The 18,587-nt window shown below is 44.7% G+C and overlaps 1 protein-coding gene across 3 annotated transcripts in view; it reads right to left on the bottom strand.

The window, feature by feature from the left end:
* Positions 1-219: 219 nt before the first annotated feature.
* The window catches only part of LOC124141235 (condensin complex subunit 3-like), a 31,466-nt gene continuing 13,098 nt past the window's right edge, over positions 220-18,587 (bottom strand). For 2 of the 3 annotated variants that reach the window (XM_048393321.1, XM_048393322.1), the window contains exons 9-20: positions 14,681-14,894; positions 12,892-13,068; positions 12,591-12,698; positions 12,253-12,372; positions 9,393-9,668; positions 8,037-8,218; positions 7,299-7,473; positions 6,729-6,893; positions 5,805-6,243; positions 3,903-4,005; positions 2,736-2,909; positions 220-587 (exon numbers count right to left, since the gene is read on the bottom strand). In XM_048393321.1, coding sequence (XP_048249278.1) covers positions 533-587; positions 2,736-2,909; positions 3,903-4,005; positions 5,805-6,243; positions 6,729-6,893; positions 7,299-7,473; positions 8,037-8,218; positions 9,393-9,668; positions 12,253-12,372; positions 12,591-12,698; positions 12,892-13,068; positions 14,681-14,894 — 2,188 coding nt within the window. In that variant the 3' untranslated portion in view covers positions 220-532. Of the gene's footprint in view, positions 588-2,688; positions 2,910-3,902; positions 4,006-5,804; positions 6,244-6,728; positions 6,894-7,298; positions 7,474-8,036; positions 8,219-9,392; positions 9,669-12,252; positions 12,373-12,590; positions 12,699-12,891; positions 13,069-14,680; positions 14,895-18,587 lie in introns of all 3 variants that reach the window. The other variant, XM_048393323.1, reaches the window with a different exon arrangement.

Below are 18,587 nucleotides of genomic sequence, written 5' to 3'. Positions count from 1 at the left end.
AGACTTGATTAATTACAGTGATATAGCTGGAATAATGCTGACTAAAGGGCAAAAAACAAAACAACAAAGCATTCAACAGATAATACCTCATGTTCAAGCGAGATAGATGTTATTTGTTTGATCTGAAATATGAGTAGATTTGCCTGCCTTACACACTGTTGCCAAATCTGAAAAGACTGTCAAACCCTTAGCAGTTAACTGAAAGCAAAACACCAGAAACTAGTTCAAGTAATTTTATTGTTCATGACATTTTTGAAGGACAAAGTATGTACAAATGACAAACAATATCAATGATTGGAAGTGACAATAGAACAGAAAGGAACAAGAGACAGATGACAGCCTACATAACTTGCTGTGCTGATCTGCTTGAAGAGGAGCAATCTCTCAGATCAACTTGGTGTTTCTTGAATGGATGAGGGTGTCTAATCTCACAGCCCAATCATGTCAACGTTGGCGGATACACTTGAAGATACTCTGATGGTGGTGATAGCATTGATGGTATAAGTCACTAAGTCAGTCTTGCCAAGCAGGTTCAGTCTCCATTGACGTCTGTAAGTGCTGGTCGCTTCTGCAACCGTGTACCAGCGCTGAAAGTATAAAAAACCCATTAACATACACCTTGCCTCCATTATGACACATCTCGGTCAAACAGTTTTATTGAAGTGTGAGAGTCAGGCATCCTGAGGTGAGCATTCAGTGGACAAGTGGGTTTGGTACATACCACACTGTCCTAGTTGGAAGGGTGGTTTATAACAGGGTTTTCTCATGCACAAATGTGCGTCCAGTACACATATATGTGGAGAATGGACGCAGAAAAATCATAAACTGCACCCCGAGGGACACACAATTATATTGTGCCCTCAGCCCCTCAAAAGCAGTTATGGGTCTCTGTTACTGGGGTGGTACCAGCGTACCAGGGGGTTCCATTTGGACCATTTGTGAGGTGAGGTGAAATGGAGTTTAACGTCGCGTCCAAGATTATTGCACTTATGTAGCGACGTGCATGTATGTGTGTGTGTGTGGCTGCTTGTACTAATCCGGACTGATGCCAATTTATAGTGCTAGCTCACTGAGATACGATGCCGCAGTTTAACATGAATACCCCACTCAGACACAGTATACTGACTCCGAGCCGACCAGTCCTTGTCATAGCCCCTTAATGACGAGCGCCAGACAGGGTAACAACAAGTACCATCTTTTAACGTCTTTTGGTATGACGCGGTTGGGGATCGATCCCCGGACCTTCTGCTCTCTGGGTGGACGCTCTACCACTAGACCACGGAGGCGGTCTTTGGACCATTTGTAACTCTGTGTGTGTGTGTGTGTGTGTGTGCGTGCGCGTGTGCGAGGTGAAAAGGTGTTAAACACTTGTTTCTTTTGCACTTCTATAGCAATGTGCATGCAATTTCAATCACTGGATTGTCTGGTCCAGACTCGATTGTTTACAGGCTGTTGCCATACGTTGGAATATCGCTGGATTTGGTATTAAACAAACAAACAAATGCACACCATGACAAACAAGCACGTTTCTCCATACAAGGAAACAAAGGAAACATGCAATGCATCACTGAGTCAAAGAAATCTAAAGCAATATACGGAAGGCAGGGTTGAGTCTTGGAGAAGAAGGCTCCACTACCACATCATTGGTGTACACAGTGGATGGTGATGCACCAGGGCGGCTAGGTTGTGGGATGAACATCCTGAACACATCTTGTTTCTTATTGGAACCATTGTCATGATTATGTATCCGGGATATCATGTTCAGGAATTCAATGTTGAACTTGCTGTGGTAAAATGTAATTTAAATTTTGTCATGCTTACAAAACCATCTCTGGAATTGATGCTTTCTTTTGTTCTAGTATACAACATAGACTGCATATTAAGGTTCCCTGATCTTTGAACAATAAGACCTGAAACAATTCATCAGTGTGTCCATGTAACACCCTACTTCATGTACTGAGACAACATGTACATGTAATAATGACAAATCCTGAATTGACCAGTGGTAGAAACTAACAGTTTCAGTCCACTAGTCCTTATTATAACATATAGCAAAACCCCTAAAAATGGCAAATTTCTACTGGTCCTTATGATACCTTTACTATTGGGCAGTTTGGCAAGGACTACAGGACTAGCGCCAATTTCTTACGCTGCAGTGATAAAGAAGTCAGAACATGCTGTGTGAGTGAGTATGGTCAGAAGCAGCTTTTAGCAATATTCCAAAAATATCCTGGTGGTGGACACCAGAAATGGGCTTCACACATTGTACCCAGGTCTCGGAGCGAATGCCTGAACATGCTGAAGCAGCTGGTTTAAATATTACTTAATCTATGTTGGTTGTATAAGATGACAGGTACCACTCCTGATGAGTTATATTTGACGTGACATATTATATAAAGCCCTACTATTTCCGATAAAAACATTCAAGGGACAGCAGCAGTGCATTTCCTGTTGGTGATGTTATTTTTTCCAATCATATCTTGTAGTCTTAAGACTCCTGCACCACCCTCTAAGTTGTTTGAAAGACTCTCTTAGATCCCAGCGCCTTGGTGCAACACTGTAGGCTTGCTACAAGCATATGTCCTGCAGTATTGTGCAGGGGTTCAGGTATACATTCTTTGGAAGCATACAGTCAAGCAGCTACTCCGATCCAAGATGTGTCTACTTTAACAAGTTTAAACTCTTTACCAATTGTACTGCTGACCCAGCTGACTTGGAGGGTGAAAGTTTAATACCGTTTACTGCGAGGAGTTTTGGGTTCTTCAGTGACAGACTGGGAACTGTCTTTGCCATCCAGTAGAAGACCCTGTAGATTTCTCCTTGTGTGCTCTAGTGATTCAACCTGTTTTATATTTGCCTTGCTGCCTCGGAGTGGAGTGGGAGAGCCAAATACACTGTTCTCTAGCTCGCTGAAATAAAACAGAAGAGTGATTCTTGGCAAACTGAGTGTCATTACATATAATGCCATCTCTTGCAGTTGAACCGAAAATGATCCCAGAGAGAAACACTTCCGTGAATCAAATAGCCAAAACACATTCACCTACCAGGAATCACGTGATCCAAGCTACACTTGACTCTCTTTCATTAGAGATAAACCAAGTACATGTGAAATTAGGTGTTCGTGGGTAGGAAGCTTACTGGGTGCAAACATTACCTATGTAATGCATGATAAGTACGTATAAACCCCCTAGTGACGTCATCCTATTGTTCTCCAGTCAGGTTAAATCTCATAAACAGGTATGTTATAATATCCCTGGGATTCTATGAATAAACTTCCATTTAGATTGTAGCATATTAATGTGTTTCGCTAGAATTATATTTTGCATTTGAACATAATGCAATGAAATATAAAATCTAATGACAAATGTTTTCTTTATATTCCCTGGGATTGAACACGCAAAACTTGTCTTTTTTGTACGTCAGCAACAGATACTTTACGCCTGTTTCCTAAGGTTCATGGAAAGTATGTTTGCAACAAAAATGTTGATAAATGTTGTTTTAAGTTGGCTTATAAGTTAGATAAAACACTTCCCCTAGGGTTTTTTAATGATATTTAAAACCCTTATCCTTGGGATAAAACCTGGGGGCTGACGCCCTTCAGTTTTATCCCAGGGATGCAGGTTTAAAATATCATCAAAACCCTTGAATGTACTTTATCCTACACATGAACATGAAAAATATTGGATATAATAAGTATCGAGGTGTTTCTCTCTGCGTGAGAGATCTCCATTGGGATTACATTTACAGATCAACAGCAGGATCAGTTAAAAATTTGTCTACACATTTAACAAGAAGATCATTGCATAAAACCTTCAACTCACATGTACCTGAATCAGCAGGAAAAATAAATAAATGAATAAATAAAGTATGATTATTGCAAGATGAACAATGCTTTCTATTACCTGTCTGCTTGAACTTGTGTTCGGGTGCGTCGGCCTGTCATTGACCTGGCTGTCTTGGTGGCCTGGGGCATCAGGATTGGGGCAGGTGTTTTCACTGATTTAGCTACAAACAAGAAGGAGTTCAACACTTACAATGTGATCCATGTCTGTGAGGTTAGGTGAAATTGGGTTGATGTCAAGTCCAAGATTATTGCTCTTATATAGCGACGTGCATGCACATGTGTGTGGCTGCTTGTACTAGTCCGGACTGATGCCGATTTTATAGTGCTAGTTCACTGAGATGCCGTGCTGCAGTTTAACATGAATATCCCACTCAGACACAGTATCCTGACTCCGAGATGACCAGTCCCTGTTTTAGCTCCTTAATGACAAGCACCAGACAGGGTAACAACAGGTATCATCTTTTAACGTCTTTTGGTATGATGTGGCCGCGGGCGAACCCCGGACCTTCCGCTCTCAGTGCAGATGCTCTACCACAAGACCACTGAGACGGTCAAATCCATGTCTGTATCATGTGTATGAACATATGATGATAGTTCTTCTATTTGTGTTGAATTTATTTATGTACTAGAAAGTTTATTAAAAAGGATATTTAATTAGACATAAAAGGTTGAAAAAGTATTGAGGAAAAATAATTTTGAATCTTTGAACAGTTAGCTAGGAAATAGGTTGGTGACAGTGTCAAAGACAGCATTGTCCAAGCATCAATAAACAGTTGTTAAAGTGGTTATAAGTGGCTAAGTCAGATTCAAATGAAATGGGGGAAAATGTAACAAAGATTTGACAAAATAAACTTTCACTGTCATAACAACATCTCACTACAACATCTGTAACAACACACCACCACACTCTGCAACATAAACTTGCCAAACAAGTTAAACCTCCACAACAACATCTGCAGTAACAACCTTCCGCGACAACATCTGCAACAACCTTCCACGACAACATCTGCAGTAACCTTCCATGACAACATCTGCAGTAACCTTCCACGACAACATCTGCAGTAACAACCTTCCACGACAACATCTGCAGTAACAACCTTCCACGACAACATCTGCAGTAACAACCTTCCACGACAACATCTGCAGTAACCTTCCACGACAATATCTGCAGTAACCTTCCATGACAACATCTGCAGTAACAACCTTCCTCTACAAGATCTGCAGTAACAACATTCCACTACATCATCTGCAGTAACAACATTCCACTACAACATCTGCAGTAACAACCTTCCTCTACAACATCTGCAGTAACCTTCCACGACAACATCTGCAGTAACAAACTTCCACGACAACATCTGCAGTAACAACCTTCCACGACAACATCTGCAGTAACCTTCCATGACAACATCTGCAGTAACCTTCCACGACAACATCTGCAGTAACAAACTTCCACGACAACATCTGCAGTAACAACCTTCCACTACAACATCTGCAGTAACAACCTTCCACAATATCTGCAGTAACAACCTTCCTCTACAACATCTGCAGTAACAACATTCCACTACAACATCTGCAGTAACAACCTTCCTCTACAACATCTGCAGTAACAACCTTCCACGACAACATCTGCAGTAACAACATTCCACTACAACATCTGCAGTAACAACCTTCCACTACAACATCTACAGTTACAACCTTCCACAATATCTGCAGTAACAACCTTCCTCTACAACATCTGCAGTAACAAACTTCCACTACAACATCTGCAGTAACAACATTCCACTACAACATCTGCAGTAACAACATTCCACTACAACATCTGCAGTAACAACCTTGCACTGCAACATCTGCAGTAACAACCTTGCACTGCAACATCTGCAGTAACAACATTCCACTACAACATCTGCAGTAACAACATTCCACTACAACATCTGCAGTAACAACATTCCACACTCCCTACCTCTTGTTGTTCGTTTGCCTCTCACATTCTTGGTAGACGCAGTCGTGTTTTCTATTGTAGTGTTTAATGCAGGTGTAACAGTTCCAGTTGCCTCCCCTTGACTGGAACTCTCCACCTGAGTACTCTGTGAGTCTGATAGCGAGTCAACAACACTTATAGCTACATCTGAGCCCTGCGAATCGGACACGACACTGGTGATATCGACACTGGTAGCGACCGTGTCTTGTGAGTCAGGGACTGTGCTGGTCTGTGAAGATGGAAGGGGGTCTTGCGAGTCAGCAACAGCACTGCTGGCATCAGCCTCGGTGACATCACCACCTTCTGCTTCTGTCTTGGGCACAACATCAGCGTTGGTGCTGCTGGTTTTGTCAGCAAGCATGGAGTCAACAGTTGCCTTAAACTTCTCCACGGCCTTCACACTTTGCTTTTCTTTCACAACCTGCAGAGAGAAATATCCATCAACTGAATCAATTAACAATTCTGTCGATGTACCACTTGGCATGTAATGAGTTCACCAAATTGACATACAATTGGTCACTAGGGGCCTTGGTCAGGTACCTAGCAATTGAAGGTGAGAGAGTTCTGTACATACCTCCAGCATCTGGTCACAGAGCACCTGCATGTCCTTGAGTTACTAGGTAGAGACATGTGATCATGACAGTGTGTTGTACCTACCTCCAGCATCTGGTCACAGAGCACCTGCATGTCCTTGAGTTGCTAGGTAGAGACATGTGACCATGACAGTGTGTTGTACCTACCTCCAGCATCTGGTCACAGAGCACCTGCATGTCCTTGAGTTGCTAGGTAGAGACATGTGACCATGACAGTGTGTTGTACCTACCTCCAGCATCTGGTCACAGAGCACCTGCATGTCCTTGAGTTGCTAGGTAGAGACATGTGATCATGACAGTGTGTTGTACCTACCTCCAGCATCTGGTCACAGAGCACCTGCATGTCCTTGAGCTGTGTGTCTGGGCTCAGGTCCAGCTGGTTCAGGAGGCGTGTCCACAGCTTGACACTGAAGGAGTCGGGGTTGGACAGGATCTCGTTACTCACCAGGACAGCTATGTGGTCGTGTCCTGGGTTGTCCTGGGAGGTAACACAGCAACAATTATGTCATCCCTTTCAACAACTGGAGTATTATGTGAGTGAGTGAGATGTCTGAGCTGGGTTTAACATCGCTTTGTAAACCGTGTAACACCAGAACCATATGCATGTAGTTTGTATTGCTGTTTTTGAAGACAGGTTAGAATCTGATTTGTGTTTAACTCCTCTTTAAACAGTATTTCAGTAATACCATTATCACTATGGGATAGCTGATGTGGCAGGAAGTCGTGAAGTAAAGCAGGTCTTAGGAGTTCACCACTTTTGTGAAATCTATGAGCATGGGTAAAGTGCTGAACATAATCAGGGGAAACTGGGACTCAGTTCCACCATCATAGGTTCCTGGCATGCCTAAGGGAAGCAACTCTGCACACGGACAGTTAGACTTACAGTGACTAGACTCTGGGAGTTCTGGTTGACCACCAGGAGTTTGGTGTTGATGAGCTGGACCAGGAAGTCCCCCACATTGCTGACGTTCACCTCATTTAGAGGGCTGGATGTTGGGGCATTCAGCAGGGTCTTCAGTGTCGGCATGAACGCCTCCTCAAACAACTCCTGGTTAGCTCTGGTAACATGGGAGAAAACAGGTGGAGGCAGTGTCATTCAATGTGATTGATGTAAGTGACGATAGATTGGTGGTATTTTCCAACAAAGGAATCAATGAAATATATGACTGATCATTTTCTAATCAATCATTTTAGTTTAATTTACTGAATTTGTTGAGAACAATTGAATGAAACAAAATGAAACAAAATAAACATTAACACATAAACATAAAACACAAAAGACAAGGCTTCAAAGCACTGATGAAGTGTTTCCTAGATGTGTGGTTGAAGAATATAGGAAAACATCACATAAGAGTTGCTTCTCTAACAGCAGGGTTGTTGATTACATGAAGAACACTGAGAAAGAATGTCTGAAAATGCAAATAATGAATTTGCTATTCTCATGCATGCTTAATCATTAAGCAATGACCGACTTAACTTGAAATGCTAGGGCTTCAAAATGGAGCCTTTCTGCATTGATCATAGGGGCTTACCCTCAAACTTGACATCTGATTTGGGTTATGCTGGAAGTATGCATCGACATGATGGAGGCATATTAAATTCTACACCTGTATCCACTTACCTGCAAGCGAAGGCAAACACCGGCAGGAAGGCTCCGAGACAGTGTCTGAGGTGGTTGTCATCCTCTGTCAGTGGGTTGTACCACAACAGCAAGAGGTGAGACAGGAGTTTGGAAGATACAACTCTGCCAGATAGCAGCAGCTTGGCCATACCCTCAGCTGCAACTGTCCTCAACTCGGAACTCTGTGACCACAAGGTTCATGTGTTTCATCAGTAATAATTTCTCTGGTATGAACTGACAGCAAGGAATAAGGTATGTGGGTTGAGACTTGTGTTGGGTTAGAAGTGGGGCCCTATTCGACCATGAGACATTTTGAAAGAACAGGTTTGGTTGAGTCTCTTGACATCCTAGATACAGATCATGTAGCCTGCTGAAAATGCCAAGCTGTCAACCTATGGAACAGGAGCAAAAGGCAACACTGTTTTGATTGGGTGTCAACTGACCTGATGACTATGAAAAATGTTCTAAGAGTGGTCACAATCACTAAATTTGAAGGATTAGAAAAGAGAAAGGCTGAAACCTCAAAATGCCCTTAACAAAATTCAAAGTAATCATGGTAATTGTGTGGTTTCCGAACACAGGAAATACCTGAGGAAAAGCCCAACTCATCTCATCTCATCTCATCTCGAGCGAGCGAGCATGGTTTTACACCATTCTTAGCATTATTAATGCAATATCACAACTGGCGACACCAAGGAATGGGCTTCGCACTATGTACCCATGTGGGGAACCGAACCCGGGTCTTCGGCATGACGGCCAAACGCTTTAACCACTAGGCTACCCCACCAACCCCATCTCATCATAGTTGGTTGGTTGGTGTGTTATTTAATGCCGCACTCAGCAATATTCCAGCTATATTACGGTGGTCTGTAAATAATCGAGTCTGGACCAGACAATCTAGTGATTGATATCATGAGCATCGATCCATGTAATTGGGATCGATGACATGCATCAACCGAGTCATTGAGCCTGACCACCCGATCCCATTAGTCACCTTTAGCGACAAGCATAGTCTCCTTTTATGGCAAGCATGGGTTGCTGAAGACTGATTCTACCCCGGAATCTTTACGGGTCTCTCAGCATGGAGAGAGTACTTGTTACTGTATTGAAGTCAACCCCTTACATTGTAACAGAGTGAGTATTATTTCCACACTCCTAAACCAAACTGACTGAAGCAATGTTAAGTTAAACAATAGACCAAAAACTGTCAGATATATTCAATTTAATTTGACCTACCTACCCTTGCTAATCTGTCACCTAAATGTCCAGGTTATCCAATATAAATATGTATGCAAGTGTCTTGACTTGTCTTTTTTGTCCTAAACAACAAGTGTCTCTACTCTAGTTGTTGATTACCTCGGAATCCAGGAAAGCACTAAGAATGGCCACCAGCTTGGTTGCAATGTCTGCGGAAGCATCAGATTTCTTTGAGCTGGTGGTAGTGGCATCGGCCAGAGTGTCATCAGGGGAATCTGCAGCAGCCTCCACTGTGTCGGAACTGACGCTGCAGTTGCTCTCCTCCGCTGCTGTCTTGCTTTCCTGTCTTGTGATGCCCAGTCCGAACATGTGGACCAAGTCAAACAGGCTTTTGAGAGACGTGGTCTTCACCGTCTCTGTGTCGTGTTGGGACACCTGATGTGTTTCAATATATGTTTAAAGATGAAGTCACAAATATTTATCTAATAATGGCTAGTGTTATCAATGTGGTAAACCAATCAGAAAAAACAACTTGGTATCATTATATAAATATGCAAATGAGGTTACCAAGCACAAACTACCTTTAAGCCCCATACATTGATGCAATTTCTGCTTGATCAATAAATTATTGGTTAACGCTCCCAAGAAGTTTACATAGTTGTCCTGATCTGTGGGTGTTTATGTAGACAAACATGGGTGTAAATCAAGAGGGATTACATGACAAATAGGGTGATTCACTCAAACAATGTATTGACACATGGTTTCGAAAGTTACTTCATTCAGTTGAAATACGTTTTATCTTAAGGATGATCACATATAATAAAGAGATTAAAGAATTCATAAACTTTACAATACATTGTATTCTTATATACTTATACTATCTCACACTATGTATTTCTTCCTTCTTTCGATCCTATGTTTCCTTATGAGCTTGAACAAAGCTTTCGAAGGGCGACTTTGATGTGGAAGACCGGAGTCTGTACAGACAAGGTAGCTCACCCTCCACTGGGTACTCGGTCTGAGAACTCGAATAACGATGACAATAAACAAAGCAGTGATGTTCCAATATTTCCAATATTCCTGTATGTACAGGATACGGAGTACTGGACAGCAGGAGCGGGTACATAGTATAATCTATCTGCGCTGGTGTGCAGCTGTCAACTGTTGTGATGGTGAACAGGGTACAGTTGCTGTGCAAGGACATGGTAGAGGGAAAGGCTCTAGTCTCATGTGAATTGGATGTCACAGGAGGAGGCAATCCAGTGAAGGCGTAGGTCCGAAGGAAAGTCGAGCGGAGCTAAAAAGAGAAAGTGATATGGGAGACTGACTGATGGTCTTTGGCTACTCTCTTCAAATACCCTTTGATGTAGGGTTTCCGGAGATGGATGCAGGAGTGGGGGTGATGTGTAGGAGAAGATCACCCCTCAGCAGACGATGATGGAACTTTCTGCAATGTTCTCCAGCACTGTGAACCAACTTCGAGCTGGCCAGTAGGGCACGATCAAAAGCAGTCCAAGTTGGTGGACAACACCTTTTGAAGAACCTGAGGTAGAAGGCTGGTCGGGGAGAAAGGCATGGTGTTGAGGTTCTCCCACGAGATTGATAGCCACGAAAAGAACTTGACTTTGACCCAATGACCTCACGGAGGTCACGCTTTGATGGCGCTCCTTCTTCTGTTGTTCCTCCAGGTGATGTTTCTGGAGCTTAAGCAAGTTGTGGGATACCTTTAAAAGTATTCCGAGTGATGTCCTTGGCAACTTCCTGATTCCTGTTGGCAAACAGGTACAGGGTAGACTATGGCAGTTGGTACAAGCGAGTGTCGTCCCCCTGACAGTACTGCAGGAGACCATGGCGGCAGAGATCTCTCGAATCAGCACAAAGGAACCTCTGATAAGGGTGTCATCGGAGGACTTGGCATGTGACACGGACAAGGTGAGTGCTTCTGTTGCCGATAGAGTGGTTGAAATAAGCTGGAGAGTACGCTGGACAGTGGTCTCTAAATGGGCAAGGTCTCAATCATCCACAGTGGAGGCAGTAGAAGAACGCTTAGGGCTGAGAGTAGCTATATCACCACCCAATTAAGGAGGCATGGCGGTATAAGTCCAACTGTGGGTGCCGTATCAGCCAATCTGAATCAAGGAGTTTCATCCATAGATCGATCCGTGTATGGCGTATAATGATAGAAGTCAGAACAAGATTTGTAGGATAAGGCGGGTAACGATGTTGATCGGTGAAACGGCCACACGATTCATAAGGGTATATGTGCATGTCATGATATCGATCCATAGTCTGAGGGTATCAATCCCAGCTGTGATGATGATACCTGTACTGGCTATGCTCATGGCAATCCACTGCCGATGACTACATCACTGTGGGTCTGAGTCGTAAGAATGGAAACGTTTTATGACGATGACAATCGGAATGAGTAGTAGAAAGAGAGGTCTATACCGTCCCGATGATCGATGCGCAAATCGTTGTTATAATCATCCTCAGAAGGATGAAGATCGTCCTGTCGAGCTGGAGTGTTCCGTGACTTTAGTTGCTATGTCATGAGGTTGTTCAGGAGAACACCAATACTGAGAAGGTTGATCCTGTGAGTGTCGCCCGTAGATCTGGAATGTCGATCCTTGGATGATCTATCCCTTGAATAGTGATTTATAAGGAAACAAGATGATCTGTATCTGAGGTGCGAGAGCGATCCTGGCTCTTTCGTCCCGTAGTAGAAGTAGAGGGCGAACTTGTACAATTGATGAAGTTGAAAGAATGGACTGGCAGGGGTAGTCAGAGGATCAAGTCGTGTAAGGTCACAGCACAGGATTACACTGCGTAACCCATGTGTTTAGGTGGTGACCTTGGTGATGCTGGGATCTCTTCGGACGAAATGTTTCCACATAAGGATTGAAACAGAAGGAAGAAATGCAAAGTGTGAGATACAATTAAAGTCTTGTCAAGGTCAGGCTGCCAAATTGAAGGCCTGTTTAGTACTAAGAGTGTTGAAGCTGTCTGATCATCAACTGACCTCTATGAGCAGCGGCAGGTACTGTATGACCACCTCCTCCTTGAGTAGACAGCAGAGTCCCAGCGCCTTGACAGCAGCATTACGCACGTCAGACTCGGCGTTCTGCACTCCAGGTAACACCTGCAACCATGGGATAAATACAGAAATGAACATGTACAGAGGCTAGCTGAACAAAACATAACTTTACTCTTGAACTTCATGTGCAATGGGCACAAAGGAAATCAAGCGTTGCATTCCTCAGAACAAGACATACATTGAGATACATTGCAATCAATGCCTTCTGACTCTTTATTGGTCTCCAGCAACATGTACATGTCAGGGTCTTCACTGAGTATTACCTGGCTCTCCAGCAACATGTGCAGAGTGGGTGTCAGTGTCTTCACAGGAAGTTGAGTCAGCAGTTCGCTGATGACAGTCAGACACTTCAGGATGGTGAAGGGATCATTCTGCAAGATATAAGGAAGAGACCTTCATTATCTTGGTAGCAAGAAATGACAATAGATTGAATAATTCATAGCCCCCAAATTATTCTTTCCTGTGTCTATTCTTCATTTTGTCAACTGACATTTAAAGCAAACACAAACTTGCAGTACTGTTTAAGCATCTTTCACATAAATACTTGAATAACCTCCAACCCACCTTTTCTGTGCGTATTTCCTGTGACTGAGGCTCTCCTTGTTCTAGGAGTGAGGATCTCTCAGCATCCAGCTCAGACACAGAGCTCTTCAGCTCTGCAGCTCGGGCAAACTCCTGGCATCTCACACAATCCTCCAGCTCTTCTTTAGCCTGGTGCAAACGTACCCGGATATTGGCAATCTGCATGTCAAGAAACAAAATTCAGTTTCAATATTGGAGGCATAGGAGCTTTGTATTTAGTTAAAATGCACATGGATGTAATCAGCTTGGGCAAACCAGAAATTTCTGAGAATTCTTCATAGCATTTTGGTCATTTATAATATCAAAGGTATATAATTTTGTAAAACTTATTCTGACTTTGATTCAAGGGAGTTATATTTGTAATGTATGACCAGAGTTGTCCCCCTTGGTAAACACGCTACCAGATGGTAAACATGACAACTGTGGAATTGGCAGCTTTGGAAAAAAACAAAGATTATCTGAATTAGACAATCATGGTTATCAGATCAGCACAGGTCATTACAGAGAGAACAGACATTCCACTATCAACCGTGTACCATGTTTTGAAAAATATTCGGGGCGGAGATGGAACTGACCACTAAAAGGGATCAGGTGAAACAAAGAAATTGACTGTTGGTGACAGAAGGCGACTTGGTATATTGGTGTCTAAAAACAGACGCATGAGCATAGAAAATATTAGGCATGACTGCCGTCTCTACTGAGAATGACTGACTGCTCTCTGATTGCTGTTTGTATTGAGAATTACTGACTGCCATCTCTACTGATAATGACTGACTGACTGTTGTCTCTGATGAGAATCACTGATTGCCGCCTCTACTGAAAATGAATGACTGCTGTCTCTACTGAGAATGACTGACTGACATCTTTACTGAGAATGACTGACTACCGCCTCTACTGAGAATGACTGCTGCCTCTACTGAGAACCAATGACTGCCATCTTTACTGAGAATGACTGACTACCGCCTCTACTGAGAATGACTGCTGCCTCTACTGAGAACCAATGACTGCCATCTTTACTGAGAATGACTGACTACCGCCTCTACTGAGAATGACTGCCATCTCTACTGAGAACCAATGACTGCCATCTTTACTGAGAATGACTGACTACCGCCTCTACTGAGAATGACTGCTGCCTCTACTGAGAACCAATGACTGCCATCTTTACTGAGAATGACTGACTACCGCCTCTACTGAGAATGACTGCCATCTCTATTAAGAATGATCGACGTCTCTACTTAGAATGACTGCCATTATTAACTCTACCATCAGATCCACCTGCCGCCTCTACTGATAGCGACTGACTGCCGCCTCTACTGAGAGCGACTGACTGCCGCCTCTCCTGAGAATGACTGACTGGCGTCTCTATTGAGAATGACTGCCATCTCTACTAAGAATGACTGACTGACTGACTGACGCCTCTACTAAGAATGACTGACTCTTGCCTTTACTGAGAATGACTGACTGTCGTCTCTACCGAGAATGACTGCCATCTCTACTAAGAATGACTGACGCCGCTACTTAGAATTACTGATTGCTGTCTCTACTGAGAATGACTGACTGCTGCCTCTACTGAGATTGACTGACTGCTGCCTCTACTGAGATTGACTGACTGACGCTTCTATTGAGAATGAATGACTGCTGCCTCAACTGAGAACCAGTGACTGCCATCTCTACTGAGACAGACTGACTGTCATCTCTACTGAGAATGACTGATTGCTGCCTCTACTGAGAATGACTGACTGTCGCCTCTTCTGAGAATCATTAACTCTACCTTCAGATCCAACTGCCGTCTCTCGTCTTTGTCCAGGCTCTTCTCCACAATGGTGATGGGTTCTCGTATCTCGGAGATGGTCTCGGCCAGGTAGGCCACCAGTGTGTCTGTGTTGGTCTTCACCAGATGCAGGGTTGAAATGATGTGCTTCATCAAGGCATGACTCACGTGGTCGCAGATCATCATGTCGTGGACAAGCTTCTCCAGTTCGCGGCTGCAACAAGTGTGCAGAGTCAGTGCTGTGAATGTCAATCTAGTAACAATTGGCAACACTTTAATGTTGACTATAGACAAACTCATGATCCAATCTAGTTGCCTCTTTTGACATGCAATAGGGCCCCAAAACAGGATGCCCCATTGGCGATTTCGTTTTTTAAGTTTGCACTCAATGTCCAGCTAAGTTCAACAACTGTGTACATAATCATGACAAAAGCAATGGGTGTTGGCTTTGTGAATTGCTAGACATTCCACAACATATACTGAACTACAAAAGATACGTCACCCCAAGTAACATTGCATAAAAAGTTGTCATTTAAATATCTGGGTAGTTTTTGTCAAAGTTTCTAAAACTTAGCATGACCTTGTCCGGAAAGAATGAAATTTGATGATAAAATAACAAAGAAGATGACAATAAAACCGATCGTCCAAACGCATCACAGCAACGGCCATGGTAACCGTGAGTTCCGTGCAAATTGAAATGCACATGCGTTTCCCCATTTCTTGCCTTATAAAAATCCATCCAGATTGGATAACATTCATTCGTTATTGAATTGCTACCACATGCCAAGATTGACAAGAAATCAGCGACACCAAGCCCTTGGATGATTGCAAGCTGGACAAACCGCCCAGGAAGTAGCCAATGCATTTCAAGTCCACGTAAGGACCATATACAGGCTCCAGCAACGGTACCAGACCACCAACACTACAGATGACTGACCACGTAGTGGAAGACCAAGAGTCACCACCCGACGTCAGGATTGTCAGATTTTGTAGAATTTTCCTATTCAGAATATTCTATAAGTAATACGTTACCACTGTTATACCGAGGCTGTTGTCTCCCACAACTGCTGCTATAGCGAAATCTACCACAGAGATCTCAATTACCTCATGCAGCACGTGCGTAGCCACCTAGCTGCCATGTGACACCCTTCACTCTTGTCTCTTGCGAGCAAGTGCTCGGGGGACGGACGGGCGGGCAGCAGCCCAGTGGTAACGTATTACTTATAGAATATTCCGAAAAGGAAAATTCTACAAATTACATTAAGTAATACGTTACCACTGTTATACCGAGGCTGACTACCACAGTAGGCGGTGGGGAGCACCTACAACCCGAATCCTGACTGCTAGCGTTTCTTCCGACCAGCGGAAGTAAACACCAAGGCGGAAGCACTCGATGCGCATGCACCTAGCTAGGCGTTACCCTATAGGAATACCAAAGCACTGTCAAGCGCATACCGTAAAGCTCAATCGTCATTGCCAAAACGATTGGTGACTCCAAACGGCCCCACTGGATAGGTATTTCATCGCCGCAGCGGATGAGAACACTGTATCCGCGTGAGCTTAATCTTAGATCAGGTTAAACAGTCGAAAAGAGGGAAATTAATTTCATTCAGACCGTATATCCCAGAGCAAGCCTACTTAAAGTATGCATTAGGCGCGTGACCTAATTCCAGTAATTGTAAGCATGCATCACAAGGTTGGGATACACGACAGACAATTAAATACATAATTGTCAAAATACAAATAAGGACAAAGCACACAAAAAGCCGCCCTCACCTGTGGTGTGAGTGCGCTGGTTTGTGGGACCCCAACTCCTGTACCCACGGCAGTGGGAACATTGGAGTCGACCCAGATTGACCACCGTGCAAGGTCTGACGCCTGAGGAGTTCGGAATTGCGCTGGGCACACCCCTTAGGTGCCCGCTTGCGCCGCGATCTGCTGGCCAAGACGGTGCACACTCTCCACGACGGCATCAGCGACCTGTTTGAGGTAATGATTGGCAAAAACCGAGTCAGAACGCCAGTAACAACCTCGTAATATTCTGCGAACAGAGATATTCGAGTGTAGGGCAAATGTTGCCGCTAGCGCCCTGATCTCGTGCGGGTTTGACCCCGCTACCGGTAACCCCCGAGACCGGTACGCCAGATTGATGACAGAACGAAGCCACAACGCAATCGAGTTGTGAGTTATGTCAACCGTGCGGTTAGGGTTACACGAAATGAACAGACGGTCAAGCCCTTGTCTCCGTTCATTCGAAGCCTTAAGATAATACTTAAGGGCCCTAACCGGACACAGCGCTCTGTCCTCAGTATCAGCAGGATGTAAGATTTCTTTGAGTGATCTCACAGTGAATTCTCTCTCCGTTTGCCCGACTCTCTGATTCTTGGCGACGAAGCCCATGAGCAGGCCCAGGCGGACCGCTCCTTCGTCACCCCTATCGAATCGTACCTTGGCGACATCGAGTGCATGAATTTCGGATACACGTGCCGCCGTGGCAAAGGAGAGGAGAAATGCTGTTTTCTAAGTCACATGCCGGAAACGAAGCACTATGCAAGGGTTCATACAGAGCTTCCGTAAGTGATTGCAACACTAGGGAAAGATCCCAGGCCGGTGCCCGAAGGCGGCCCTTCTTAAGATCGTGCTGTTTGAAACCCTTGATAATACCCTGTATCACCGGCTCTTTGGAGAGACTGGTACCCATAGCAACGTCCCGTACCGTAGCAACAGACGAGACATAGTTGGCAATGGAACCCCCGGAGAGTTTCCGGGTCTCTCGCAAGTGAGACATGAAACGAGCAATATCCTGCACAGATACCTTATCTGGCGAATGAATGTGATGTTTACAACACCACTTCGTGAAAATAACCCAACGTGCATTATACACCTTCTGGGTAGAATCACGATGCACACTAACGTATGCCCGAGACGCCCGGCGAGAAAAACCTTTACTCCTCAGACGCTCGCTGACAACATCCACGCGTGCAGATTGAACTGCCCTGCGTTTGGATGAAGCTGACGGGTGTGAGGGTGGATCAAGAGATCCGGTCTCACAGGCAGTGGGAGTGGCGACTGCGTGACCTGGGTCAGCAAGTTGGGGTACCACGATCTGTTCGGCCACATGGGCGCGATCAGTAACATTCGACAGCGAACTCCTCGGAGCCGGCTTAGAATGTGTGGTATCAACGCTGTCGGCGGGTAAGCATAAGCGTCCAAGCCCGTCCAGTCTAACGCGAGAGCATCGTGATCGATGGCCCTCGGGTCCGGGACTGGTGATACAAACAACGGGAGTTGATTGTTGAACCGTGTTGCGAACAGGTCGACCTTCGGATGACCCAAACGTTCGCACAGCCACTGAAACACTACTGGGTTCAGCATCCACTTTGTGGGGCTCGGATCCTGAGGCCTCGATAGAGCATCGGCCAGTACGTTCCGCACACCTGGGATGTGACGGGCACGTATCTGGCACGGGACACTGTCCACCAGAGCGTAAAACTCGAACGTGAGATCGAGTAGCGAGTGACTGTGGGTTCCCCCCAGTTTGTTCACATAGGACACTACCGTCGTGTTGTCGGTCGCCAGCATGAGCCGGGCGTCGACGAGACGATGCTTCCAGTGATTGACTGCGTTGATCACTGCCTTGAACTCGAGACAATTGATGTGAAGACCTAGTTCGTCTACGCACCACAGCCCCGAGCTCACCTCCCCCTCTAGATGGGCGCCCCAGCCCACTAGAGAGGCGTCTGTATACAGGTTCAACGTGGCCCGGTAGGGCCGCATAGAGACTCCTGATAAGACATTGTAAGGGACCGTCCACCACTCCAGATGCGGTCGGAGCCGATCCGGGAGGGCGACGGTCGCACTGTTCACCTCCGTTGCTAACAACTGGATTAAAAACCAGTGCAGCGGG

The sequence above is a fragment of the Haliotis rufescens genome, unplaced genomic scaffold (assembly GCF_023055435.1).
Source record: "Haliotis rufescens isolate VD_foot unplaced genomic scaffold, xgHalRufe1.0.p SCAF_12, whole genome shotgun sequence".
NCBI lineage: Eukaryota > Metazoa > Mollusca > Gastropoda > Lepetellida > Haliotidae > Haliotis > Haliotis rufescens.
This window is presented reverse-complemented; position numbering and strand designations above follow the sequence as displayed.